The sequence below is a fragment of the Desmodus rotundus genome, chromosome 13 (genome assembly GCF_022682495.2).
Source record: "Desmodus rotundus isolate HL8 chromosome 13, HLdesRot8A.1, whole genome shotgun sequence".
NCBI lineage: Eukaryota > Metazoa > Chordata > Mammalia > Chiroptera > Phyllostomidae > Desmodus > Desmodus rotundus.
The window spans coordinates 16893757-16919908 of NC_071399.1; the positions used below are offsets into that span (position 1 = coordinate 16893757).

Below are 26152 nucleotides of genomic sequence, written 5' to 3' on the forward strand. Positions count from 1 at the left end.
CTGATGTTGACCCACCACCAATCTAGTGCTCTCACGTTCACCAGGCGGATTCACGTTTCTTATCGCACTGGCCGTGGCCTATGGTGGAAGGGCCAACCTATGGGGAAGAAGAATCCCTTTTATAAGGCTAGTGCTCCAGGAAAATTCGGAAATTTAGGTGATTCCCTGAGAAGTAAAGCACTTTGTAATTCTGCAGATCCCCAAAGGGCATGCTTTAAAAATAGATTCCATAATATTTCCCGAAAAATAAATAGAAACCTGAAAACTAAGGATGTTCAATAAGGCATCTAAGCACAATCAAAGTTTTAGTTCTAACTGAAGTCAACTCCCAGATTATTCTAATCTTTTATACTTTGACTTCACTAATACATTAATGAGAAATACAGCAGCTTAAAGCGAAGAAAAGAACTGACAGTACTCTAGAAAGGAATACATCGACGGGGTAGACAGAGAGTCTGCATTTACAAAGTCAGAGGGTGAAGCACAAAGCATGACTCAAGGCAGAGAGACAACTCGGGGCGATGGCGCGCCCTGGGCCGGCCATACCTGCGAGTGCTTCAGGACCTCGACGCCAGCATTGTCCAGCTCTTCAGTGCAGTTGGAACTGATCATCGAATCAAAATTTCTAAGCACCTGTATACAAACAGAGGCAGCAGAAGGATGGTTGTGGGAGTGAAAAAGCCTTGATTGAAGATATGCTGTGAGCCTAGCAGGGAAATTTCAGTGTCATCCTCCCTCTCACCTCCTTCTTCATTCATGGCCGTACTGGGAGTGCAGGTTTCATAAATCTATTTTCCTACGTCCCCACCAGGGCCTGTGTTACATCTGACTTCACCAACTCCCGTTTTAGACTTAGATGGATTGGCAACCTTCAGCCCTCCACTACCTTCACCATGAACTCTCCTCCCAAGCTTGTTTCTCTTTTCTGTAAGTCTAGGGACCAGAAATTCTTTCTCTTTTCAGTATTCCAAGGCCAGCTCTCCCTCTAATATGATGTAAAATCTCCTTATGTAGGAAGAAAACTCAATACAATCATTGTGAAGATTTCTTTTTTGTTTTTAAACACTAGTCTTACTATTTAAGATCTCAAACTATTTTAGGGATTTAAATTTGGTAAATATCAATTCCATTTGTATTAAAAGTTCCCGACAAAGTTAAAACATTGTCTTTTTTTCCCCCTGATATGATAGGTGTTGTTCTAGAGAATGTCTATCTCTCTATCCATCTAACTACTCATCCTCAAATCCTTCTAACGATCCTACAGGGTAGGCAATGTTATCCCCGTTTTATTTTCAGACGAGAAAGCTGAGACTCCAAGAAATGGAGTGACTCTTAGAAACTATTAGAGCCAGGACTGAAACTGAGCTCAATCTGATTCTTCAGATCAAGTTCTCTCCGCGACACCATGCACTTGCTTCTTTGGTCGCATGATCTTGAAGGCCGTGTAAAGACCCTGGGACCACTAAAATTGACCCCTGTGTGCCCACCAGGGCAGACGGCTCTGCTCCATTACCCCTTGCAGGGCTATATGTCCTGGGAAGGCAGAGAGTTCATGGCAGAACGAAGGTATAGAAACCAGTCTCTTGCCGCATCTGTCAGATCAGTGTATAGTGTCACTAACTAGGGAGTAAAGACATAGGATTTCTTCATACTTCTGGAACCAAGGCTCATTCATCTCCCCTCCATGTCTGTGGAAAGACTGTATTTTTCCTTAACTGAGTTCAGACTACCAAGTTGAGGCTGGAAGTTCAGGGCAACTGGCTAAGTTATATCGTCAAGGCATTTCCATAATCTTTAACACTGCTGCGACAACAATGCTCCCACACTGCACCTGTCTCACAGCCGTCATTTACTTAGTCCTCGTCGGAATGCTATCATGACAGTGAGCAGACAGGCCGTGAGTGCCTATGAGGTGGGCTGTACTCACATATGGACACCTCTGTGCCTTTTCCAGTGGAGGAGACACATGTAACTCTTGCAAGCTAAACAGAGGTCGACGCTGTAAATTACTGATCACTCATTCCACTAACAAAGATTTATTAACCTCTACTATGTGGAAGACATACAATATCAGAATAAAGGACAGACTAATAATTAACTTAAAGTATGTACAGATACGGTGGTCTGCAAGAGACAGAAATTATACAGAAGACAACAAGAAAAACGTCACGGGGAATGTGTTATTTGCACTGGATCTTGATTTGGGAAGGGAAAGCACCTTAAGTAGAAAAGTCCATACAAATGCAAGGAGATGGGACCAGCTTACAGGTGGGGAACAGGCTGGAGAGGGTTCAGCTCCTTCTGGAAAATGGGGCATGTCTGATGAGATCACTTTCATGAGGGCTGGGTATGTGCTTGGAGGGATGCTCAGGCCTGACAAATCACAGCAGTACGTCAACATGCCACAGAATATGGTGATGGAGGACTTGGTGGTGATGGTGTTGGTGATAATGACAGAGGTGATGATGACCCTGGTGATATGATGACAGGGGTGATGGAAGAGGATACTCAGTGGGGTAGGCAGGTTTTTGGAAAGAAATGGAAAAACCCACATTTTTCCTGCACATTATTGGTGAAAGTCTATCCTAATTCTTCTTAAGGTGTGCAGCCTCAAGATGCTAATAGTCACTGCGGAGATCAAGGAATTGGTACTGCAATAGATTTAATAGCCTGTTAAGCTAATTAAAGAAGGCGATGGATCTAGTGAGATGTGATGAGGCCTCTTGCAAACAAAAGACACAATTAAAGACAAGTAAAACTGGTAATAAGGAAACAACCTAAGGTATATAATTAACCTATAGAATCCAGTGACACTGGATAGATTAATGGATAGTATTAATTTAAGTAGAACTGTGAGATTTAAAAAGCACTTGGCACTTACATGAATATGCAATGTTTTTAGTATCTAATATTCCCAAAGATATATATCATTATCATTTGTTAATTTTCACTTAAGATGCTGAAATAGCTGTTCTTTGCTTGCCCTTAGGAAGTTCCCTGAATATGAGCATCATAGAACCTTGAGTTAACTGGGAGTCCCATGAATGTTAGAATATAACATCACTGAAATAAGACATAGAATTGACATAATAATTAATCTAAGTTTTTGCTGCCAGGATTTTTGTTCTTTTTTCAAGATTCTCAATGTTATTTCCAGTTGGATTTCAACGTTCACATGACGGCGTCCATCACGGCCCTTAGGAGACTAGTCTTTGAAATAATAGTTGTTACTGTCTAGTAACTTTTCTTTTCTCATAGACACCCTCTTCCTTTCTCTAGAGATTTCTTTCCAATAACACACATACAACATACCCCAGGCAGGGTGAAGGTGGGGTCATGAGTTATTCACAGGCTAGTTCTAGGACAGGGTTACACTGGGACAGGGAGCAGAGGGAGAGCGAGCCAGACGCAGGCGTGGGGAAGAGCCGGAAGCCCAAGTAGATATGGCTCTCGGCAAACATGCCAAATGCAGGAAATTCACCACTCTACTGATAAACTGCTGCAGTTTATCTGCTTATTTATATATTAAATTCAGACTAGCTACCCCTCTGCCTTCCTTCTTCCTTCCAATTTTCTGGATGTATTCCAGAAATGCAAAATAACATTTACCTATAAAAAACATTATTCAGGACCTAATTCTTCTGAGGGTTAACTGTATACAAGTCTCAAAACCAAAAAGAAAGCCCCGTAGACTCTAAGGCTTAGAGTCCACACTGACCAGGATTATCAGTTTCCCTGCTCTCCCTCCATTTGCTCAAATAATCAAGAATGTGAATCATACATTTTCGGGGTCAGGGATCTGATAAATCCTGTTCCAAAGGCATTCAATGACTTGCCCAAGCTATCACTGCCCCACACTGTGACTCCGAAAGGTCCGATGCTGCTCTACAACACAATGGTGCTAGGTCACAATTCATCAAAAACGCATACAAAGCAATACCTCTTCATTAATGGCAAACATGGAGGCAGCATTTTCACAGATAAAATTACTGGCTTGGGCTTCTCAGACCCTAGTTGACTCTCAGTTCTGACACTAATTAGCAGTCACACAACCTCTCTTGGCCTTAACATGAGGTTCAAACAGATGGTCTATGATCTATTTTTTTTCTTGTGGTAAAAAATGCTTAACACTAATTTACTAACTTAACCATTCCCAGCATACAGTTCTAGAGTGTTAGGTATATTGCTGTCGTTGTGCTGATCTCCAGAACCTGTCCCTGCGAACAACTGAGACTCTGCACCCCATTATACGACACCTCCCCATTTTTGCCTCCCCCCAGCCCCTGGCAACCACCACTCTCCTTTCTGTTTCTATGAGTCTGACTACTCTGGATCCCTCACAGAAGTGGGATAATATAGCGTTCGTCTTTGTGTGACTGGTTTATTTCATTTAGCATGTCCGCAAGGTTCATCCGCACTGTGACACGTCAGAATGCCTTTCCTTTTTAAGGTTGAATAATATTCCATTGTGTGTATATACCAGTTATGTTTATCCATTCATTCATCAATGGGCCCCTGAGTTGCTTCTACCTATTGGCTATTGTGAATAATGCAGCTATGAACATCAGTATGTAAATATTTTGGATATGTTTCTTCTTAATGCAAAGAACTTTGTTGACTGAGTGTTAATAATCCAATACTACCTGATCATATAAAATTGATTTCCAGAATAAGTAGTCTGTTTAATTTAGCTAATAGTCACATTTAAGCCTGCATGTCTCCTAATTAAGGCACATGATACTATCTAGTATTTCATGAAGAAAATAGCAGCCAGTTGGATGAAATCTAAAGCATTGTTATCGACCAGCAGCTGGTAGCTGGAGAGGACTTAAGGCCTCACTCGAATGGCTTCTGTGCAGCCCCACGTGGGACAAAGCAGCTGACCTCCAGATGCTCTGCACCTAGTATTTAATGACAGTGTGAGAGGAAATTCTCACTGTAGACTTTTTAAAAGTGTAACACCAAGGAAAGAGGAGGCAGAAGGCAGAGCCTACCTTATCATGCCGTATCATGAGGGATGTCCTGGAGCCCAGGGCAGAGAGGATCCCAGCGATCTCCACGGCGATGTATCCTGCCCCGACGATGACGCTGCGCCTACGGGGAGAGCAGAGGGCTGCTGTCCTTAAATAAACTTATTTCGGCGTCATTTTACACGTACAGAAACTTTTAAAAGCTAGCACAGGGATGGCTTGTCCTCCTCCACCCAGATCTCCTGAAAGTTAGTATCTTGCATAACCCGGTACAAGCGTCACAACTAAGAAACTGACATTGGTACAGTTTGACTGAATTCACTGAACTTCATTTATTGCTAGCAAGTTTAACAAAAGATTTTAAAATACTTAAAGGACAGCCCTGGCTGGTGTAGCTCAGTGGATTGAGCACGTGCTGCGAACCTAAGGGTCGCTGATTTGATTCCCAGTCAGGACACATGTGTGGGTTGTGGCCCAGGTCCCCAGTGGGGGCCAAGTGGGAGGCAACTACACACTGATGTTTCTCTTCCTCTTTCTACCTCCCTTCCCTTCTCTCTAAAAATAAATAAATAAAATTTTATAATAAGATAAAATAAAATACTTAAAAGACAGATAAGCCCTGGCTGGTGTGGCTTGGTTTCTGCAAACCAAGGAGTTGCAGGTTTGATTTCTAGTCAGGGCACACGCCTGGGTTGTGGGCCAGGTCCCCAGTAGGGGGCACTCAAGAGGCAACCACACGTTGTTTCTCTCCCTCTCCTTCTCTTCCCCTCTCTCTAAAAGTAAATTTAAAAAATAAATAAATAAAACCTCTTTGAGGGCGAGTTCAGATTGACTTATATTGCCTAAAGAAGGTAAGTAATGACCACACGTGTCCTATCATTCAACCCGAAAATCAAACAGTACAGGGTGGATCACAGAGAAGAAAGGCTGTTCTCTAACATGTTTAATGCTCTACAGGCAGAAAATCTAAAAAGACTGCTTTTCTTTTACTCAAAAGACTGCCTGGTCTGCATATCTTAACAGGGCTTCTCAGGGCAGCTGTGGAACTGCACAGAAGCCCTCTTGTCTCGTATTAACTCTGGCTCCAGGTGAATTAAAGTAAAGGTGTGGGTGAGAATTTTATTTTTTGAGAGTACAATTATTAAAGTTGGGGACAGTGAAACAAGGAAGGGCTTAGGGTAGAAGCAGCAACAGGAGGGAGCCTTGGCAGGGCTGCTCTGACTCAATGGGAAGTCAGAGGAAAGAGGCCTTGGAGACAAGGTTCAGAGGGTTAGCCTGGGATGAGCTGCCGCTGCCCATTGCTCCCCTGGTTGCAAGTCTCATGGGGACTAAACTCCTTAGGGTTAGGAGAGGAAAGGAAAGATGCACGCCCAAGAGGGAATAAAGGCATGGGCGTGCTCCTGGGAGAGATAGCGTGCCACCATGGAATTTTCAGTAATCCCCCAAGAAGACCTTTATAAAAGCACAGGATTAAGGCCCCAAATGCACTGGCAAGACTCACAGAGGGAGGAGCAGAGTTGAGCAATACTGACTCCGGAGTGAGTATTACTCAGGAGGAGAAAAAGTCCCTGGGCTAGAAGGGTCCCTGCTCCAGTTCCTGACTATCACCCCTTCATGAGTGAAGGGAGGATCCCTCTAGCTGGGAAAGCCTCCAATTGGCAGCTTCTTCAAATCGGAGAAACAAACTTCCTCATTATCTTTTTTCTCTCTGTGTTATCTAAACCCACGACAGAAGTTTACTGAGGTTATTTGGACAAATACATATAAAGAACAATTTCAGAAAATCTATTTCTGTGAGACTGACAGAGCTTTTACTTATGGAGATCCCTCTGCACTAGTTGTTTTGAAAACCAGAACCAATCCCTGGCTGAGAAGCCCAGTTGGTTAGAGCATTGTCCCAGTACACCGAGGTTGCGGTTCGATCCCTGGTCAGGGCACATGCAAGACTCAACCAATGAATACACAAATAATACCAAATCGATGTTTCTCTCTCTCTCTTAAATAAATAAATAAAATTTTTTTAAAATCCCAGAATCAGTTATTTGAGACACATTATCAATTGATGCTGTATCAAGCTGAAGACAGATAGTTTTAGGGTTTTACTATTCGTTCTTCAGAACCATCTGTGTTTGGTTCTGGCTCTAAAAATTCTGCAATGGCCTCTGACCAAAGGCATCAAAGACCTGAATCACTTCACGACGGCCATGAGTGAATGAGATACCCAAAGTCATAAAAAGAGAAGAGGCAGGAGGACAGAATTCAGGAAATGCCTGCGTTTAATTAGTGGGTGTGGGGGGAGCGGTGGTGGTGAGAAATGTTGGCAGGAGAAACCGAGGGAGAATGAACACTGAGGTCAGCAAGGACTCCGGCTTACCTAGGCAATTCTTCCAGCTGAAAAAATCCATCGCTGGTTATTCCTAGGCTGGCACCTGTGTAAGAGAATGCAATATCAATCACACAGACTGGGCTTTGTCTTGCAAAATAATCCCAAGAATTTATGCAAGCCCCAACACTTTCCCAGCCATCATGCTGTTCTGACAAGTTCTCTACAGTGCTCACTTGGGAAGCTGCCAACCATGCCCTCCCTGGGTCAACATTTTTATTTTATTTTCTTTCCAGAAGTAAGAGCAGTGATGACTAAATAACTATCAAATTCCTCTGTGGAACTAAAACTTTCTCAGCTCTCAGAGTGGACTCTTTGCCAGCTCTGCTTCACTCTCCCACACGCTAATAAACTCCTCCTGTTGGTCAATAACAAGCGTTTGCCTTTGGAAGACTCACCTGGGATCTCGCTCTCCTGCGGATGCGAGGGCGAGCCACCTGTTGCGATCAGGATGTGAGGAGCGGTGTACTTTTTCCCATGGACCTCCACTGTGGGCTTGGGATCGCCCGTGAACGCTGCATGGCCAGGGATGATTTCTATATGGGCCTGGAGAAGGAACCACGCACGACGTGAGCCTGTGCTTCAGATAAACCGAAAACAGCTGCTGCAGCTTCTCAGCGCTTTCCATTTCTCTACTGCGGATGTTGATTTCGGGTTTGCTCAGGCCAAGATTCTCTCAAAGTTCGAGCTTCGACAGAACTTTTGTTAATTGATAGTTAGGTAAGGGGGTTAAAGTAAGAAGAAATAAAGGTGCTATTGTGCCAAAACCCAGACACCAAAAAAATATATACAAGTAACCCCCACAAAGAAAAAGATTATATCTTTGTCCCCAAGAGTTGAGTGAGAAAGCCTTCCTCACTTGCAAGGAAAACACACCGAAGAATGATGTTGTCTGCAGGAGGAACAGAGGGCTGAGAAAGACAAAGGATGGATAAAGGCAAGGGCGTAGAGGCAAAAGAGAAATACTGCAGCCAAGGCCAGAAAACGCAGTGTTTCTGCCTTCTTAAACAAAATGGGAGGAATACCACAAAATTATATGACATTGAAGTTCTGTGCCAGAGATGTTGAGAACTCAGACCCCCACCTGCCCTTACTGTGCCAGGGCCTTGATTTGGGGAGCTTCGATCTGGCGACTGGAGATTGCCAGCAAGCTTCTGCCAGCCACGCTACATGTACCGGCAGGTCAACGTGGGTGACTTACAAGGATAATGGAGTCACGCAGGCAGGCTCACAGAATAGAACGTTTTAACATGTTAGAACGTGCTCGGTTCCGAATGGAGCTATTGCCTCTTTTCCAATCACCCCTCCAGGCCTTCTCTGCCCGTGCCCTGCTTAATCGGGTTGAACCAAGATCAATGCCAAACAACACAAGCCTCCAGAAAGACCTTCCTCAGGAGGTAATAATTTTCTATGGGCGCTGGACAAAAAGGGGTATGCATCAAGTGGCAATAATATAGATAATAGCGTGGGGGAAGAACTGATGAAATCTTTGTTTTCATTTCCTAGGATACCTGGTAGAAAGTTTCCTTTCCTATTCAGAATTCCTTCCCCATAAAGTCATACTAAGTTTTACAGCACACCAAGATTTGTGGGTATTTAAAAATGCTGTTTCTTGAGTGATTTTCCCATCTCTTTTGCATTTTACCTAGCTCGACTTTTTAATAAAATTTGACGTGGGTGTTTTAAGGGGGCCAAAGATCCCCAAATATTTTTCCCTTGAATTGCGGATTTAGATCAGAAAATATCACCATCCAAAGAGAAACCCGATGAATGATAAGAATCAATATAAAAATATATGAGGTTAGCCATCTGTAGGAGTAACTTACCCTAACAAATGGCTTATAAATAATCTGCTAATGAGATTACAGAGGCCTGGATATCATTGAGAATCTACTGATCTAAACATAACCTAAGCTACCTTCGAATCTTAGAAACTGCAAAGTGAGACCACAAAGGCAAAGGCAGGATGCTGAGATGCACGCTGTCAGGAGAAAGGGGAGTCGATGGTGCACAGCCTGTCAGCATCTCTGGCACAGTCCCAGGTGGGAGAGGTACGACGTCTAAGCACGAAGACGGAAGAAACCTCGAGAGAGCCAAGGACAGCATGTATTTGCTAAAGGCAAACCCGCCTGTGCCCAGTTTGCTTTTTATATGAGAGTTTATTCACAAAAAAAATCTTCTGAACCGTAATTTGCACTCCTGAGTAGATTTAGCCACCAAGGATGAGGGTGCTCTGAGCAAATAACAATTGCAGGTTTCCAGCCAGATAATGCTCCTGATTTTAATTAATAAACTGGTCTCTTATGTGTTTGGTTTCTGGATCTAAGTGGAAGGTCAGACCTACTGAGGGTACAGCCATCAGGTGAGACCTGGTCTACCCAGTCCGGCACACATCGCCCAGTGTCTGTGGAAAAGAGACTGGCCCACCAAGTCAGAGTCTTCTCTCTCCATAGGTCAACCTCAAAATCATTCATCATAAAAGAAGTTACACAAACAGTAAGAGATACAGGCAATGGCTACACTGTAGTCTGGCCAGCCTTGTTAGCACAATCCAGTTGCAGAGAACAGAAACTTCTCAAAGTTCAGAACCCAGCACACTCACCTTGGTTAGGTTATTTTCATAGATGGTGTTCAGGCGGCTCACATAGGCATCCCGCTTTTCCTTTATAACCCTGCAGGGAAACCTGAATTAGCACTGAGAAAGAGGATTCTCCTCTTTCAGCCAGTAACTAGGGCACCTGCCCAGAACAGAGAGTCACAGACTGCCAGCATCAACCCCATGAGTCAAGGTCTCTAAAAACAATCAGTCGCCTTCCCTCTGTCCACCTGTTTTCCCGTGTGTGGAGAACCCCTATTTTACTCGGTGGAGAATATTCAGTTGGCCTCCATGGTAGGTAAATGAAATTTTTCTTTGCACAGAAGACAAGGAGAGCTGTTTTGGCACTGTGCTTAGCCTGGCAGCATTAAGAGCTTATTGAAACTAAAAGGTCAATTGCATCTAAAGGAACAAATAATCTGCAAATCATATTTGCCACTCAATATTTGTTAAATAAATGAATGAATTTGTTAAAAATTCGATGGCTCCAAAAAGTTCACGGGCCCTGGCTGGTGTGACTCAGTGGATTGGGCACTAGCCTGGGAACTGAAAGGTTACCGGTTTGATTCCCAAGTCAGGGCACATGCCTGGGTTGCAGGCCAGGTCCCCAGCTGGGGGTGTGTGAGAGGCAACCAATTGATGTATGTATTGCACATTGATGTTTCTCTCCTTCTCTTTCTCCCTCCCTCCCCCTCTCTCTAAAAATAAATTAAAACATAAAATCTTAAAAACGTCCATGGCAGCCCCTTAAAAAATCAAACACAAAACTGCCACATGACCCAGCAAGTCCACTTCTAGGTAGAGACCCAAAATGAAAGAAAGCACAAACCCGTAGACCAATGTCCAAAGCACGGTTATTCACAACAGATCAAGGGGGGGGGGGGGAAGCCCATGGAAAAGTAAGTGGAGAAACAAAATATGGTATATAAATATACAGGACATCATTCAGTCTTTAAAAAGACTGAAATTCTGACATACTGCGCAAGGATGAATTTCAGAAACATTAAGTAAGTGAAATAAGCCAGGCATAAATGGACAAATATTGTAGAAAGTACCTACAATAGCCAAATTCATAGACACAGAAAGTAGAACAGAGATACCAGGGGCCAGGAGGAGAGATTAGGAATATTTATTTAATGGTATACTGAACAACACTGTTCTTGTTTGGGACGGTAGGAAAGTTCTGGAAAGGGATGGTGGTCACGGTTGCACAACACGATGAATATACTTAACGGCACTGAAATGACAAGTTCAGAATGGCTAAAACGTGCCCTGGACAGGTAGCTCGGTTGGTTAGAGCATCGTCCTGATAGGCCAGCCAAGGTTGCAGGTCCCATCCCCTGTCAGGGCACATACAAGAATCAACTGATGAATGCACGAGCATGTGGAAAAACTAATCGATGCTTCTCTCTGTCTCTCTCTTAAATCAATTTTTTAAAACAGGCTAACATGGAGATGTTATGTTGTATGTCTGTACATATTTAATGTACACAACTTGATGGGATTAGAGATGAGCAGACACATGACCACAGTCAAGGCTGTGAACGGACCTATCACTTCCCAAAGCTTGTTACATATAGTTCACCCCCACACAACACCCTGAAAAGGCTTATGGCACATTTAATTGTAAAAGAAAAATACTCATATTTGTAAAAGAAGCCCTCTGAGAATTAGCACTTACCGCCAATTGAATTTACTGTCACAACTCTGAAAGCCGTAATCAGCGTGATCGTGCATGAATTCAGAGTGCACAGCCGTGTTCCACATTACCTGTAAAAAACAGCCCAGAACGGCAGAAGGTGAGTCCTCAGGGGAAATGGAAATTGTGAATGAAAGGTCACTATGTACCAGAGAAAATAATACTACGGACTTTTAAATTAAAAACAAAACTAGACACTTTAAAAGAGAAAGTTCAGAAATACGACCAGATAGATTTTACAGGAAGGCTTCTGAAATGTTCGGAGAAAACCACTTCCACAGTTAAATTCCCTAGTTTCTAAGCTCTGAAAATCAGGATAAGGCTCATAGCCCTTCCATTAACCTTTACTGCTGCTTACCAGTATATTCTCTTTTTAAGTTTCAGATTTCTTTAAGCCCTGCCCTTTGTGATTAGTTCCAGGAAATGGAAGTGCATCTGTAGCTTTATAGTATGGTGATTTGGAAGGAAGCTATTAGGGAAAAGTTGAGGACTAAAAACTTGAAGAGCATGAATTCCTATTAGGTAAGCAGGACTATGAACATGCCCTGTAAGAACATGATGTAATCAGATACCTGGAACGCAGAGGTTCAATGCACCTCTGGTGGAATGTAGCCTATAATCTGTAAGAGCCTTTTAATGCCAACTGATCATCGTGATAACTGCATTTGTACTGGCATCCAGGACTCCAGATGACAGCCAAACCATTTTTTTCTTGGTCAGGCAAGCCTTAACTCCACTTCTGACAAGTCTTAACACTGCTCCTTTGCACCTTTCTCCATTTATGCCTGAAGATGAATAAACTGATTAACTCTGTTGGATTCTGTTTCTTTTATTGAGGTGAAATGCATCTAATAAACAATGAACCATTTTATCTGCTAGAGTCTTTATCTTAAACAATGCATACGAAAGATGTATCAATACCACAAATAAGTTGTCATTTTAAGAAACACCACTGTACCTCCTATTATCCTGAGGTACCATATTTATTTCCTTCCAATCTGTAGTATGTACGATGCTACAGCATCTAACCCTCTGGAAAAGGGGCCTCTATCTGAACTGCAGTGGCTTTTAAGCTGAGATCTAATCAGGGCAGTAGCAGGCCCATCCATGTGGTTCCTCCTCTACTGCCACCTCCCTCTACCCTCGCATAGGGGCAGTTACTCTAGGCTCCAGTCTGTTCTACAGAATGAGAGGTAATTACCAAGTGATCTTCAAGAATGCAAAAGCATTTTGAAAACAGCACAGTCCTACAAAAATATAAGGTAAATGTCTAGTATGTGTGGTCAGAATAGAAGAGTAAGGGAAATATATGGGAACAAAATATTGCAAATTCAGCCCACTACACAGATCAATCCAGATGGCATTTTAAAACAATGAGGTAAAAAAATTAATTAAATAAATAATGAGACAGCACAAATCAATAACAGATTTACTACCATAATCAGTTTAAACTTCATAAAACTACCTCATAACTAATATACATAATCCCTATATGCATAATTGCATGATTCTAGGTGGAACAGATTCCGAAATCTAGGACAAAAAGGGAAGAAAAAATTTGAGGAAAATGTCCCACAGGAAAAAAAAAAAGCAATTTTCCTAACACAGGGGGGAAAAAAAGCTACTTATACCAGGAGACGGATTACAGAAAACCTTTGTGGGATTAAACTCAGCGTGCGTCACTGATGATATAAGGATGTTTGCTTGTCTACCCCAAAGCTGCCAGTTTAAAATGCAGTCTCAGGAGTAAAACGTTGTAAGCCTAGGATTATAACACGTTATTTGCAAGTATGAGCAAGAAGCAGCTTTGGAAACAAGAGCTGTCATTTCTCCCTCTGTGTCACAGGTGAGGATGAGTTCATTCGATGTGACCTGCACCACAACCACTTTTAGTTGGTTTCTCAGGTACTTTTTGCAGAAGAAATTTTAGCTGAAACATTCAGAAACAACCTTATTCTAATCGTAATTTACCAAACATGTAAAAGGAGTGTAGAAGGAATAAGAAGTAAAAATCCTACCTTTTTGGGTACACATCCGACGTTCACCTGGGAAAAAAATTTAAAAGGACACATTTTAATAACTCAACAAACCTGCAAGAAATGAACCCCAAGCATCCACCCAGGAGACTTCTTTCAGTTCTAAGTCACAACCTACAGTTATTTCCTTTTTTCTTGTATAGAGTTGGAAAAGAGATGAACATTATTTTTGTTATGTGATAAGGCAGAGAATTTCACTCATCATCGTTTTCTCAAGAAAAGCAGAGAGAAAACAATTCCATCTCCAGGGGGCCGTGCACTGTAGGGTACAGGTCAGGAGACAGCAGAGCCTGAGCTTGCACAGAACCCAGAGGGAAGCAGTGGAGAAATAGCGGCCGAAGTGAGAGGACCATCCAGCTAAGTAAGAGCAACCCAGCCATCTGAGCGGCCATCCTAGAGAGCTTCGCAGACCCTCACTACAGAGCCTCCTGTGGAAAACACCCAGAATGTCCCCTCTGAGAAAAGCTCTAGTGGAAATCGACATTGTGCTTCAGGACCAAAGGACAACGATGAATCAAGCAGCGCGAGGTTCCTCTACGATAGGAAGTCTTACGCACTTACTAGAAACAGAACACGATTTGGTTCTCAGCCTTCTGGCAGTCAATGCACAAAGGGAAGCACAATTGCTAGTGCGATTTCATGTAAAAACTAACTAGTTGTTTAAGAAAATAACTATTTATGCCCGTTAGAGTTGAGAGAAATTCTTCCCAAAGGTCCGTGTAAACAAGCTGTGTTGTATGTTTACACACAGACTACCGTTTACATCCATTCATTTCCTTCTGATCACCTAAAATAACTGTGAAATCAAAACAAAACAAAACAAAAACAAAAGCCTGTGTTAAGAGTAAGATTGATTAAAACTGCCTGGAGGGTGAAGAAATTTGGACGTGACTGAACGGGTAACCACTGTGTGTACCCTAGCAGAGGAGCTGGCTGTAGAAGGAAAAACTAGGTCAATCCCACTCATTTTTCAAATTAAATCTATCGGGTGACATTGGTCAATACAATTATATAGGTTTCAGGTGTACCATTCTATGATGCATCTTCTGTATATTGTACTGTGTGCCCACCCCCCAGAGTCAAATCACCTTCTGTCACCATATAGTTGACCCCCTTTACTCTTTACCACCCCCAGACACCCCCTTTCCCTCTGGTAACCACCATACTGCTGTCTGTGTCTGTGAGTTCCAGTTTTAGATCCCACATATGAGTGAAATCATACGGTTCTTGGCTTTTTCTGTCTGACTCATCTCACCTAGCATGACATTCTCCAAATCTATCCTTGTTGCTACAAATGGCAGCATTTCATCTTTTCTTATGGCTGAGTAGTACCCCACCTTCTTTACCCAATCACCGATCAAAAGATATTTTTGGTTGTTTCCACGTCTTGGTCACTGTGAATCAGGCTGCCATGAACACAGGGGTGCATATATCTTTATGAATACATGTTTTCAAATCTGGGGGGTAGACACCCAAGAGGGGCTGCTGGGTGTTATGGTAACTCTTTTCTTAATTTTTTGAGAAAGCCTCCATACTGTTTTCCATAATGATACCAGTTTACATTCACATCAGCAGTGAAAGAGGGTGCCTTTTTCTCTACAACCTCTCTAGCACTCACTGTTACTGGTAGACGATAGCCATTCTAACAGGTGTGAGGAAGTAGTACCTCAGTGGAGTTTTGATTTGCGTTTCCCTAATAGCTAGTGAAATTGAGCATCTTTTCATAAATCTGTTTGCCATTTCGATGTCATCTTGGGAGAAGTATCTGTTCATGTCCTCTGCCCAGTTTCTAATTGGATTGTTTGGTTTCACTGTTTTTGTTGTTGAGTTGTATGAGCTCTTTATGTATTTAGGATATTAACCCCTTATTGGAAGTGCTGTGTGCAAATATCTTCTCCCATTCAGTTGGTTGCCTTTTTTAGTTGATTTCTTTTGCTGTGCAGACAATTTTTAGTTTGACATAGTCCTATTAGTGATATTGCTTTTGCTTCCCTTGTCTTTGAGGTCAAATTCATAAAATCCTTTCTAGACCAAGATCCATAAGTTTAGTATCTACATTTTTTCCTAAGTAATTTATTGTTTCAGGTTTTATATTTAGGTATTTGATCCATTTTGAGTTAATTCTTGTGTGTGGTGACACATAACCGTCTAGTTTTATTCTTTTGCATGTGGCTTTCCAATTATCTCAGCACCATAACTTATTGAAAACATTATCTTTTCTCCATTGTATGTTTTTGGCTCTTTTGTCAAAGATTATTTGCACATATATGTGTGGGTTTATTTCTGGGCTCTCGATTTTGTTCCATTGGTCTGTGTGTCTGTTTTTCTGCCAATACCATGCTGTTTTGATTACAGTCACATTGTAGTATAATTTGAAGTCAGGGAGTGTGATACCTCTAGCTGTGTTCTTTTTTCAGGATTGCTTTGCCTATTCAGGGTATTTTGTGGTTCCATACAAATTTGATGATTTTTTAAATTCTATTTCTTTAAAAAGCATTGGGATTTTTATGGGGACTGCATTAAATTTGTATGCTGCTTTAGGTAATATGGCAATTTTAACTATGTTAATTCTTCGAGTCCATGAACACAAAAAATCTTTCCATTTCATTGTCTTTTTCAATCTCTTTGAATAATGCTTTGTAGTTTTCAGTATATAGGTCCTTCACATCCTTTGTTAAGTTTATTCCTAGGTATTTTATTCTTCTTCTTGCAATTGCAAAAAGAACCATAGTTTTCATTTCTTTCTAAAACGTCACTGTTATTATATAATAATGCAATGGATTTTTGTACACTGATTTTGTATCCTGCAACTTTGTCTATTCTTTCTTATAGTTTTGGTGGCAACTTTATATAAAGAATTCTGTCTGCAAAAAGTGACAATTCTACTCCTTTAAAAAAATTTTTTCAGAGAATTTTTATGAGTTTATTTGCAGCTGAAGTTCACTAAGAGGCTCAACTAGGGCAGACTCCAAAAGCACTTTCTCCAAAAGTAGAGATTTCAATATATTAAATAAGTACACTTTGCTTGTCCTCCAGGCAACCTTCTCCAGCTTCCCAGGGATCTTCAAAAGCAACTCAAATTGTCATAAGGCACTAAATGTTCTGAGTCACTCCCATATATTAACTTACTCCTCCTGTACATTTTAAGCTATCTGAAAGCTATTTAAGGCATTTTTTTAAAAGGTTTGGAATATGGCCCTAGCCAGTGTGGCTCAGTTGGTTGGAGCATTGACCTGTAACTGAAAGGCTGAGGGTTCAATCCCTGGTCCAGGGGCAGGCGGGTGCAACCCCTGGGACAGACGCGTATGATCCCCAGTAGGGGCAGCAACCCCGGGGTTCAGGAGGCAACCAATCGTGCTTCTTTCCCACATCAACATACCTCTCTCCCTGCCCTCTCTAAAAGCAATGGAAAATATGTCCTCAGGTAGGGATTAAAAAACAAGTTTGAAATATGCTTTTATGGGGCCAAGAGAGCCTAACTTTCACTTGTGCCAAGTGTATGAGTAACTCTGCTTTAATTTTTTTAAGTTGCAACCATTCATTCATTCAGAAGCATTGGTTAAGCCCTCGCTCCCTGGTGCCAGCCACTATGTAAACCAGAGCACTGATCCATATATCCCCGGTCCCATGCAGCCCACAGTCCTACCTGGAGAGAAAAGAGAGACAGAGACTCAGCCTCTCCAAGACTGACCCAAGGGGCAACAGCAGAATCACACCATTCTCTAAAACTGTGGAGGCTTGGGCCAGAAATCCGAGGAAGTGGGTGGTGGGAAACAGAAACCTTTCTGGGCCGGAATCCGCATTTCAGCACAGCACACTTCAGGTGCTTGGGATGTGGCTGGAAGGAAGCCCGTGACTCTGCAGTACTATTTTTCCTACTTTGGCAACTCTGCAGGTTTTAGAAGCTAGTTACACTTCAGCACAACACAACTGATTATTAGATGCCTCTTTGATTTGAAGGACGAGAACAATTAGTCTACAAAGAGGGTTGGGCGGGAGTGGAGAGCTACATATGTACAGTCACACTCAACTCTCCCCATTGTCAGGCTGACGTGTGCGTCAAGTTGTGTGAGAGCTAATTGTAGTCACACGGACATGAGCTTGAATCTCAACCCTCCCACTTTTGGAGGGTTGAGTGGCTGCTGGGGGGTTAAGTTTCTAAATCTCACTAAGCTCAGTTTCTTACTACATGAAATGAGAATGAGAATACTTCCATTACAGGTTATGAGAGTATTAGACATAATGTATACAAAGCACCCATTTTCTAATTTATGATAGACATTGATCCCTCTGAATTATTTCTGCAGTCTGCTGGCTCCCTGTGTGCACAGAAGGCATACGGCAAAGAGAGGAGATAAACTCCTTCAGCGACTGGCTCCCTTTCAGAAACAGATCAACTGATGGCAAAGAAAGCTTGCCTGGCACACTGGGGCAGTAGGGTGATGGGTCCTCAGGGCTCACTTTCCAGGGGTGCGTACAACTGATAAGACCTGCAATGCTTTCTATCTGGCTAATCTTCCAGAGCCCCCATTCTCCAAGTGGACATTAACCACAGGAAGCTGTAGGAAGAGACAAATTTCTTGCACTCCTGTGTGCAGCCAACATCAGGCACTCCTGAGGCTCTGCCTCCCATTGCAAACTGACAGTCCACCTCTGAGAACTCCCTGTTCCAAACTGGTGTTCAGCTGGCCTGCCAGCACTGGCTGACCATGAGGACAGGAGCCCCCACAAACTCGGACGGAACATGTAAAGACCCTGATGTTACACTTGGTAGAATTCAGGAGCTTCACCATTTTTCCTAGGGCTAGCCCTTTCACCTTCAATTCTGCCCAGGGTAAAAACACCACGTTGCCCATGGTGACGGTAAATCAAGAACTTGGTTAAGTTACAACTGTTCCTGTCAGGAATGTCACATGTGCTTAAGTGAGAATGAACTTCTTTCTCATTTCCCCACTTCTGCCTCCCCCCCCCCAAGTTGCCTGCAGTTCCCTGTTTTCCTTCTGCTGGGTGAAATCTGTTTCAGGACTGACAAGTATGAGGAAGGAACCCTTCGAAAACGGACCAGTCATCGTTTACTAAGCAAAACACTATTGATTCATGAATTCATTCTTTCAGCAACTATATATATTGAGAAACTACTTGCTGCGGGACCATTCTAGGAGCTTGGAAAACACAGATGACCAGAGCAAAGATCGCTGTCTTTGTCGAGTTTCATCAGCTTTACACCAACAGTGACAAAATAAGGTGCTGCCTGGACAACTCTTGGCCTGGCCCTGTATGATTCTAACACCAATTCTGACAGGCGTGTGTGTGTGTGTGTGTGTGTGTGAGAGATCACACACCACCAAGCAATTAACTCAATTCTGACACTATCTACATGGAGACAGCATCAGACCCCGAGGTTAATGGCTCAGTGCTTCCAGACTGCTCCCCTGTTATCGAACAGCAATCGGGGTCCCGCTGCCCGCCACCACCCTCTAGGCAAAGTTCCAGGGGCAAAGGTTTGGTGATAAAAGAAAGGGGTCTTTATTCAAGAGCTTCACAATTTTGGAATAACAGCTTTCCACATGAATTTGTCACTTATGCTTATCAATTAAGACTAAGCTCTTTAACACCTGAGTTTTCCTATCATACCCTGTTAGTTTTTTTAAATTTAATCTTTATTGTATTTTTTTTTCTTTACCTTTTAGTCCTCTTACACTCCCTTTCCCCCAGCAATCACCACACTGCTGTCCATGTCTACAAGTCCTTTTTGCTCAATCCCTCCACCCCCTAACCGCCACACCCCCCCAATAGCTGTCATCCTGCTCTCTATGAGTCTGTCCCCATTTTCCTTGTTGGTTCAGTTTGTTCATTAGATTCCACATATGAGTTAAATCACATGGTATTTGTCTTTCTCTGACTGTTTATCATTCACTGTTAGTTTTAATTAATCTTGTTTCTACAGGGTTAGTTTACAAAGTAAAACAACACAAGATACAAAAGCTACACAATACTGGAAGAAGGGCAGGCTTCTGCCTCAAAGCCTGTTTCCTTTAGAACACCCAAAGAATAATCCTGCCACCCTCTGCCAGGCCAGCCCAATCCCAGACTGTGCCCAGAGTTCCTTCCCATCCAAAACCCCATCCATCTGTGGGGAAACGCAGGCAGCTGCAGCACGATCATACAGGCATCCTCAAGGAAGAAGAGAGCCTGAGAGCCAAGGAGAGCCCGAGCCCACCAGTCTGAGAGCCCTTCTTTTATTTCATATCTTCTTGCCCATAATTACATGCGCTCTGAAGGCATTCAGCTTCTCAGCCAATCTCATCCTACACTGCTTATGTTACCTCGGCAAACTCCTCCTACGGCCCCTCCCTACTTCTCCCCCAGATCTGCCCAGATCTCTCTGCACCACTCCCTCGCCACTTCAGACACCAATCCAAGTCCAGTTGTCACCTGGGTTTTGACCAACCAGCTCTAGGTCACAGGTTCTAAACACCCCCTTCCTGGTTTTGATTAATTTGCTAGAGCAGCTCACAGAACTCAGAGAAACATTTTACTTGCTAGATTACCAGTTCATTATAAAAGAATATAATTCTGGACCAGTCCGATGGAAGAGACGCAAAGGCCAAGGTATGGGGAAAAGGGTACAGAGCTTCCATGCCCTGTCAGAGTGCACTCCGCCCCCCAAACCTCCACGTGTTCACTAACAGGAAAGCTCCCTGAGCCCCAAACTTTTGGGTTTTTCATGCAGGTTTCGTTGCACAGGCATGACTGAGTCATTGGCCACTGACGACTGACTCGACCTCCAGTCCTTCTCCCCTCCCCAGGGGTCAAGGCGGTGGGACTGAAATGCCAACTCTGAAATCACAGGGTTGGTGCCCCTGCCAACAAGCCCCCCAAAAGATACCTCATAACATGACCTCAGGTGCCACAGGTAACAGAAACCAGTTAGTGCCATTTGTGTTGACCACATCCAAGGACAGATGAAATCAGGGGAATAAATCTCATTCTGGCACATCAGTATTAAGCTGATGCATATTCTATTGAGATCCTCCTATAAAATACTCACCGTTAGAAAACAGGAAAGAGCCCTCAAGACAAGCACACCCATGACTTCCTTCCCTCTGAGGCATGCATCCCTACTTTTCTTGCCTAAAGTCTAAGGGTTCCCACGAGACTCGCAACCAGGAGAGCATGGGCAGCTCATTTTGGGCTTACCCCCTGAACCTGTCCCCCAGGCCACCTTTTCTCTGACTCCCCAGTGAGCTGACAGCAGCCCCACCTTGGCTCACTTCTTTCCTATCACTTTTCTAGGGAGCCAAAGCAAGGCACCGCCTAGGCTCTCTCTCCAGTGCTTCTTCTGTGCTAAGCCGCCCCTTTGTCTCACTGTCCCAGCTTTAATAATTGTACGTTCAAAATGACCTGGACTTGTTAATGAAATCTTTCCTGCACAAAGTCAAGAACTCACACACCAGTGGTTGGCCTGTGGCACACCAGCTTTGGGCTGGTTCCTTTGTGGTGACACTTCCAGCAACCCCACATTTTTTACCACACCCACCCACCCACCCATTAGCTTCCCATCTCTTCTATTAGAGACAACCTCTGCTCCAGTCAAATTTGATTACACAGCATAGCCTGTCTCTAGGCCTTTGCCCTGACTCTACCCTCACAAAAAATATTTATCCATCAAGTGCAGAGATACTACCTCCATGAAACAATCCCATGGTGCCCACACAGAAATGATTAATTACAACTCCTCTCAACTACTGTTAATTTGTTATTAATGCAGCAATTAATACAGACCATCTCGCTTCGGGGTTGACTGTCTACATTTTGTCCTCCCTATATCGTAAATTCTTTGAGGGAAGGGAACTTTGCCTACAAATGTTAGTATAGACCCTTTTCTCTCAGCCAGCCCCAGTTTAGCACTTAGGATACAAGAAATAAAGACATGAACAAATGAAATTATATGCTTAAGAAAGCCTCAAGTTTCCCTACACCTGCCTGGAAATTCCTGCAAATGAGAAGTTTATTTTTGCAAGCCCAGCTACTGGAATCCGAACAAACCTAAACTCATGTCTTACAAGTTGGTTATATCTCCTCTCATATTCAGCACGTACCAACACCCCTCCTTGTACAAAAGAAGTTTGAGAAGAACCCAAATGGAATGCCATGAAAGGGGAGGGGTGTTCCCCAGAACACCCATGCTCATGGGAAAATGAAAGTTGCTGCAGGAGAACAAGGGAAGAAAGGCCAGGTGCTCTTTAGGAAAGCAGTGCAGTGTAAAACGCCGACTGCCCTGAGCTGACCTTTGCTCATTCTCAGAAGTAGTTTATCTCTCAGTGCAGGGGTGTCAAACTTATTTTCCCCAGGGGCCTCACTAGCCTTGCGGTTGCCTTTAAAGAGCCAAAATAATTTTAGGACTGTATAAATGTAGGATGTATCCTTAACTGTTAAGGAGTTGAAATTACATTCAGCCCTTTGAAGGCAACCGCAAGGCTGATGTGGCCCCCACCCCCCGTAAAAATGAGTTTGATACCCCTGCCTTAGTGTATTCATATGACAAACAAGGACCTAGATACAAGACAGCCCCTTCTTGATTAATACCAGTAGAACCCGATAATGACAAGGAACCCCACAGCTTATTATGACATAAGTAGGGAAGAGAGCAACGAGGTACAAATGTGGTAGGCAGTTAGACAGACATGAGCACAGCAAGGATGACAGGCCAGGGATGAAAAAGGTCACCAGGGTGGAAAGTGGGGGTGGGGGGCTTTGCACAGGCAAAACTAGGAAAACAAGGACCTCCCCCGGGGTGACCTTTCCTCCCCTAGCGTATCACTGCCCATGCTGTCTAGACCCCCTTCGAGGGGGCAGGAGAATAGGTCTTAAGCATTAAGGCCCCAGGAAAATGAGGTTCTGACCTGTATTGAAAACAGCTGTGTTTTAGCTCTAGGCCCGGGAAAGCAGCTACACCAGACATGGGACGCCATGGCTGACAGCAGGACCGGCTGCAGCAACTAAAGACCTCCTGTCCAGGTGCTGACCAACCAGTGGAGACCATGACCCTGAAAGGACATGACTGAAAAGCTGATGAATAGTTTACTGAATCCTCTCCTGGGACCACCCCTAAAATCCCCACCCTTAAAAAGCCCTTAGGATGGAAGACCCAGTGCAGCTCTCTCCTAGGAGAACACCAGTGCCTTTCCCCAGCCCCTCCCCTTGCCTCTGTTTCTCCTAAGCTCTAAAGGGCCCTCCTTTGGCCTCTGAAATTTGTCTCCTGAGACCGTGTCTTCTACGGCTCACTTCTACCTTTATGACTTTCTAAATATACTTTCTCTTTTTTAAAATTCATTTTTAAAAATTGATTTTAAAGAGAAAGGAAGGGGCAGAGAGAAACATCTATTCTCCTATTCTCTTAAGACCTATTCTCCTGCCCCCTCGAAGGGGGTCTAGATTTATTTTACTTATTTATGCCCTCACTGGTTGATTCTTGCGTATGGCCTGACAGGGTATCAAACCCACAACCCTGGTTTGTTGGGACAATGCTCTGAGCAACTAAGCATCCTGGCCAGGGCTAAATAAACTTTCTCGTACAGTCTGAGTCTTGGCTCTGAATTCTTTCTTAGCCCGAACTCAAGTCAAGGTCTGCTCTGACTCCACTGGTCCATACCTGGTGCCATTTTGCTGCCAATACAAAGATGAGCAGTAATCAGGTTGTTAGGAGACCTTCAGTGGCACCCCTCAACCCTTCTGCAGAGACTTACTTCCAACTGCATTTCTCTGGACCAAGGTGTAAAGGTGCAAGTAGATAACCAACAGGGATTTTTTTTTCCTTTTCTCATTCCCACTTTCATTCTGAACTTGAAAAATCAGGACTGGACATAGAGTCAGCCCTTTCATAGCTGTCAATATTAAGTTTCATTCATTTTGAGTCAGGCTAGTAAGTCAGGGCAAGAGGAATAAGCAGAAAGATAGTTCAAAAGCCAAGCAATGCACAGCCATATAGTAAATCCTATCTTCTGTAACCAAGGACAGCTAAGAGTTCAATGGTTTAAACTTCTCCCCAATCAGAGGCTCCGGAGATAGATGGCAGAAATCCAATTAGTGCCACTTGCCAAACACACCCAAGGACAAAGGAAGTTACAGAATAAATTTCATTTTGATACATCAGTATAAAGCTGATGAATATTCTAATGAATCCTCCCCAAGACTTCCTCTAAACTACCAGACTTAAAAACCCTCAAAATGAGGGTACAGTGCACTCTCCCTCCCAGGCACACGCTGTCCCTTTTCCTTCCCCCTCTCCCTCTTCTTCCCCCACTTCTTAGGCATGTATCTCCTAAACCCTAAGTGACCCCATGAGGCTTACAACCAGGGAGCAATGGGCAGTGACATCTTATCCTGGGCTAACCCCTGACCCTGTCCCCAAGGTCCCCCTTCTCTGACTTCTTAGTGAGCCGAGGCAGCCCAGTCCAGGCTCATTTCCCCACTTAGTCCCTCTCCTGTTGCTTCTTCTATCCTAGGTCCTTCTTTGTTTCACTGACCCCAACTTCAATAAACGCCCTCTAGAAATCACCTGGACTCCTGTGTGCAATCTTTCCTGCACCAAATCAAAGAACCCACACACCAGCAGCCGGCTCTAGGCAGACCCTCTGAAGGCCAGGTCCCCTTTCCTGTAACAATTTCACACATAGTTACGGAGCGAGGTATTTTGTTAAGAGGTGCACACACACAGGAACCCATCCCTGCCCTTAAGGAGTTCCCAGTTTAGTATAACTTAAACGTCAGTCTCCAAAGGAATTTAGAGCGCCCATCCCCAATCCCAGGTTATTCTTGGAGACGTTTTAATATTAACGGCAAGTACCTCACCCAAGTCTTGTGATAGGAAAGGCTGCAGCAGTAACTTAGGAACAAAACTTCTTAAAAATGATAGTTTTTCAATCGCAAGATTTACAACCCTCTTTTTTTCGGTAGTTTTAAAATACGCCCCCCCCCCCACAAGACAAAACAAGTTAAAGGCTTAAAAATTCACTTAATAGTAAATTCTACATTAAGGTAACCTGTAGCCAGAGGTTCTCAACCCTGACTGAAATTCGGAATCACCTATGTTGCTTCTAAAAATCCCAACAGCCAGCCTGCACCTCAGACCAATGAACTCAGAAGCCATGGGGGCGGAACCCAGGCAGAGTTTTTTCAACTCCTCAGGTAATTCCAATGTGCAGGTGAGAAAATCACTCTGCCCTTGAAATTGAAGGGAGAGGACTAGGATCCTCTTTGCTTAAAAATATATAAGCCCCTCTCCCCACACACACAGGCCACCTGCAGGTTTTCCAGATGAAGTTTTATGTTTCATGGATCTGGTTATGAACTCAAGCGTGGAACACAATATTCTTCCACCTTGAGGAGTGAGGACGCAGGGAAGTTACGTTAGATTTAACAACCTACGGCTATCGCTAATTTGGCACCTGGGCCTGAACAGACTCAGGTTTAGCTTCGGGGGGGCGCAGGGACGCCCCTTCACACGTCCTTCATGTAAACCTGCTGGGATCCTGCCTTTAGCAGCGGCGGTAAAGCAGCAAGCGCAGCGCAGAGCTGGGGCAGGTGGGGGGTGGGGGCATCCTAGGGGCCTGGAGGATCGCACCGGGAAAGAGTGCAGACGGTTGCAGGAGAAGCGAAGGGAAAGCGGGGCTGTGGGTCGCAACGCTGCAGCAGAGACAGACGCGCGAGAAGCGCCGGGAGGGACCGGTACTCACGCAAGTGCCGCCCAGCTTGTGGCTCTCCACCACGGCGACCCTGGCGCCCAGCTCGGCCGCCCGGCGCGCGCTAGCCAGTCCCCCGGAGCCGCCTCCGATCACCAGGTAGTCGTAGACCACGGCGCTGGCGGGAGGCGGGGGACCCTGCGGCTGCGACTGCTGCCCGGTCGCCATTGCGGGAGCGACTGCGCAGGCCGCCCGCGGCCGAGACTGTGGGAAGCCGGCCAAGGCGCGCGCCCCCTGCCGCGAGCTCGGCAGCGCGCTCGTGCGCAGGGTCCCCAGCAGCAAGGCCATGCACGCGGAAGTGCGCGCCGGGGGCGGCCCCGGGGCGGTCCCCCGGGAAGGAGGGGGCGCGGGCCCCAGGCCAGCGCGGCCTGGCGGAGATGACTACGCAACCGGGGTGTGGCGGGATGGAGTGCTGGGCGGGGCATGGGCCTCCGGGCATGCCCCGGCCCCTTGAGGCTTGGGTGGACCTGTGCCAAGAGGCCGCTCCAACTCCCAGCTCCACCCCTAGCTGTTCTACCTGCGAGCTAGCCACTTTCCCTGCTCAATTTCAGGAGCTGAGGGTGGGAGGAGTAGGAGTAATCACTCAGCCTCCGTAGTCCTCCCACCTGGGTCCCGCACTGGAGTGGCCTCAAACAGATGTAAGGTTCTGAAGCCCGTGGGGTGAGGAAAAATGAACGCCCTCTATTATTTCATCCAGCCTTTGGAGAATTGCCCTCCATTATTT

General features: G+C 44.4%; 1 protein-coding gene across 2 annotated transcripts in view; it reads right to left on the minus strand.

Annotated features, from left to right (window-relative positions):
• Positions 1-25816, minus strand: part of GSR (glutathione-disulfide reductase) — a 34372-nt gene extending 8556 nt beyond the window's left edge. Inside the window, exons 1-8 of one of the 2 annotated variants that reach the window (XM_053916536.1) lie at positions 25423-25816; positions 13667-13693; positions 11631-11719; positions 9956-10025; positions 7752-7899; positions 7345-7399; positions 4995-5094; positions 547-633 (exon numbers count right to left, since the gene is read on the minus strand). In XM_053916536.1, the coding sequence (XP_053772511.1) occupies positions 547-633; positions 4995-5094; positions 7345-7399; positions 7752-7899; positions 9956-10025; positions 11631-11719; positions 13667-13693; positions 25423-25716 (870 nt within the window). In that variant the 5' untranslated portion in view covers positions 25717-25816. The remainder of the gene's footprint in view (positions 1-546; positions 634-4994; positions 5095-7344; positions 7400-7751; positions 7900-9955; positions 10026-11630; positions 11720-13666; positions 13694-25422) is intronic. The other variant, XM_024562646.3, reaches the window with a different exon arrangement.
• Positions 25817-26152: the final 336 nt, after the last annotated feature.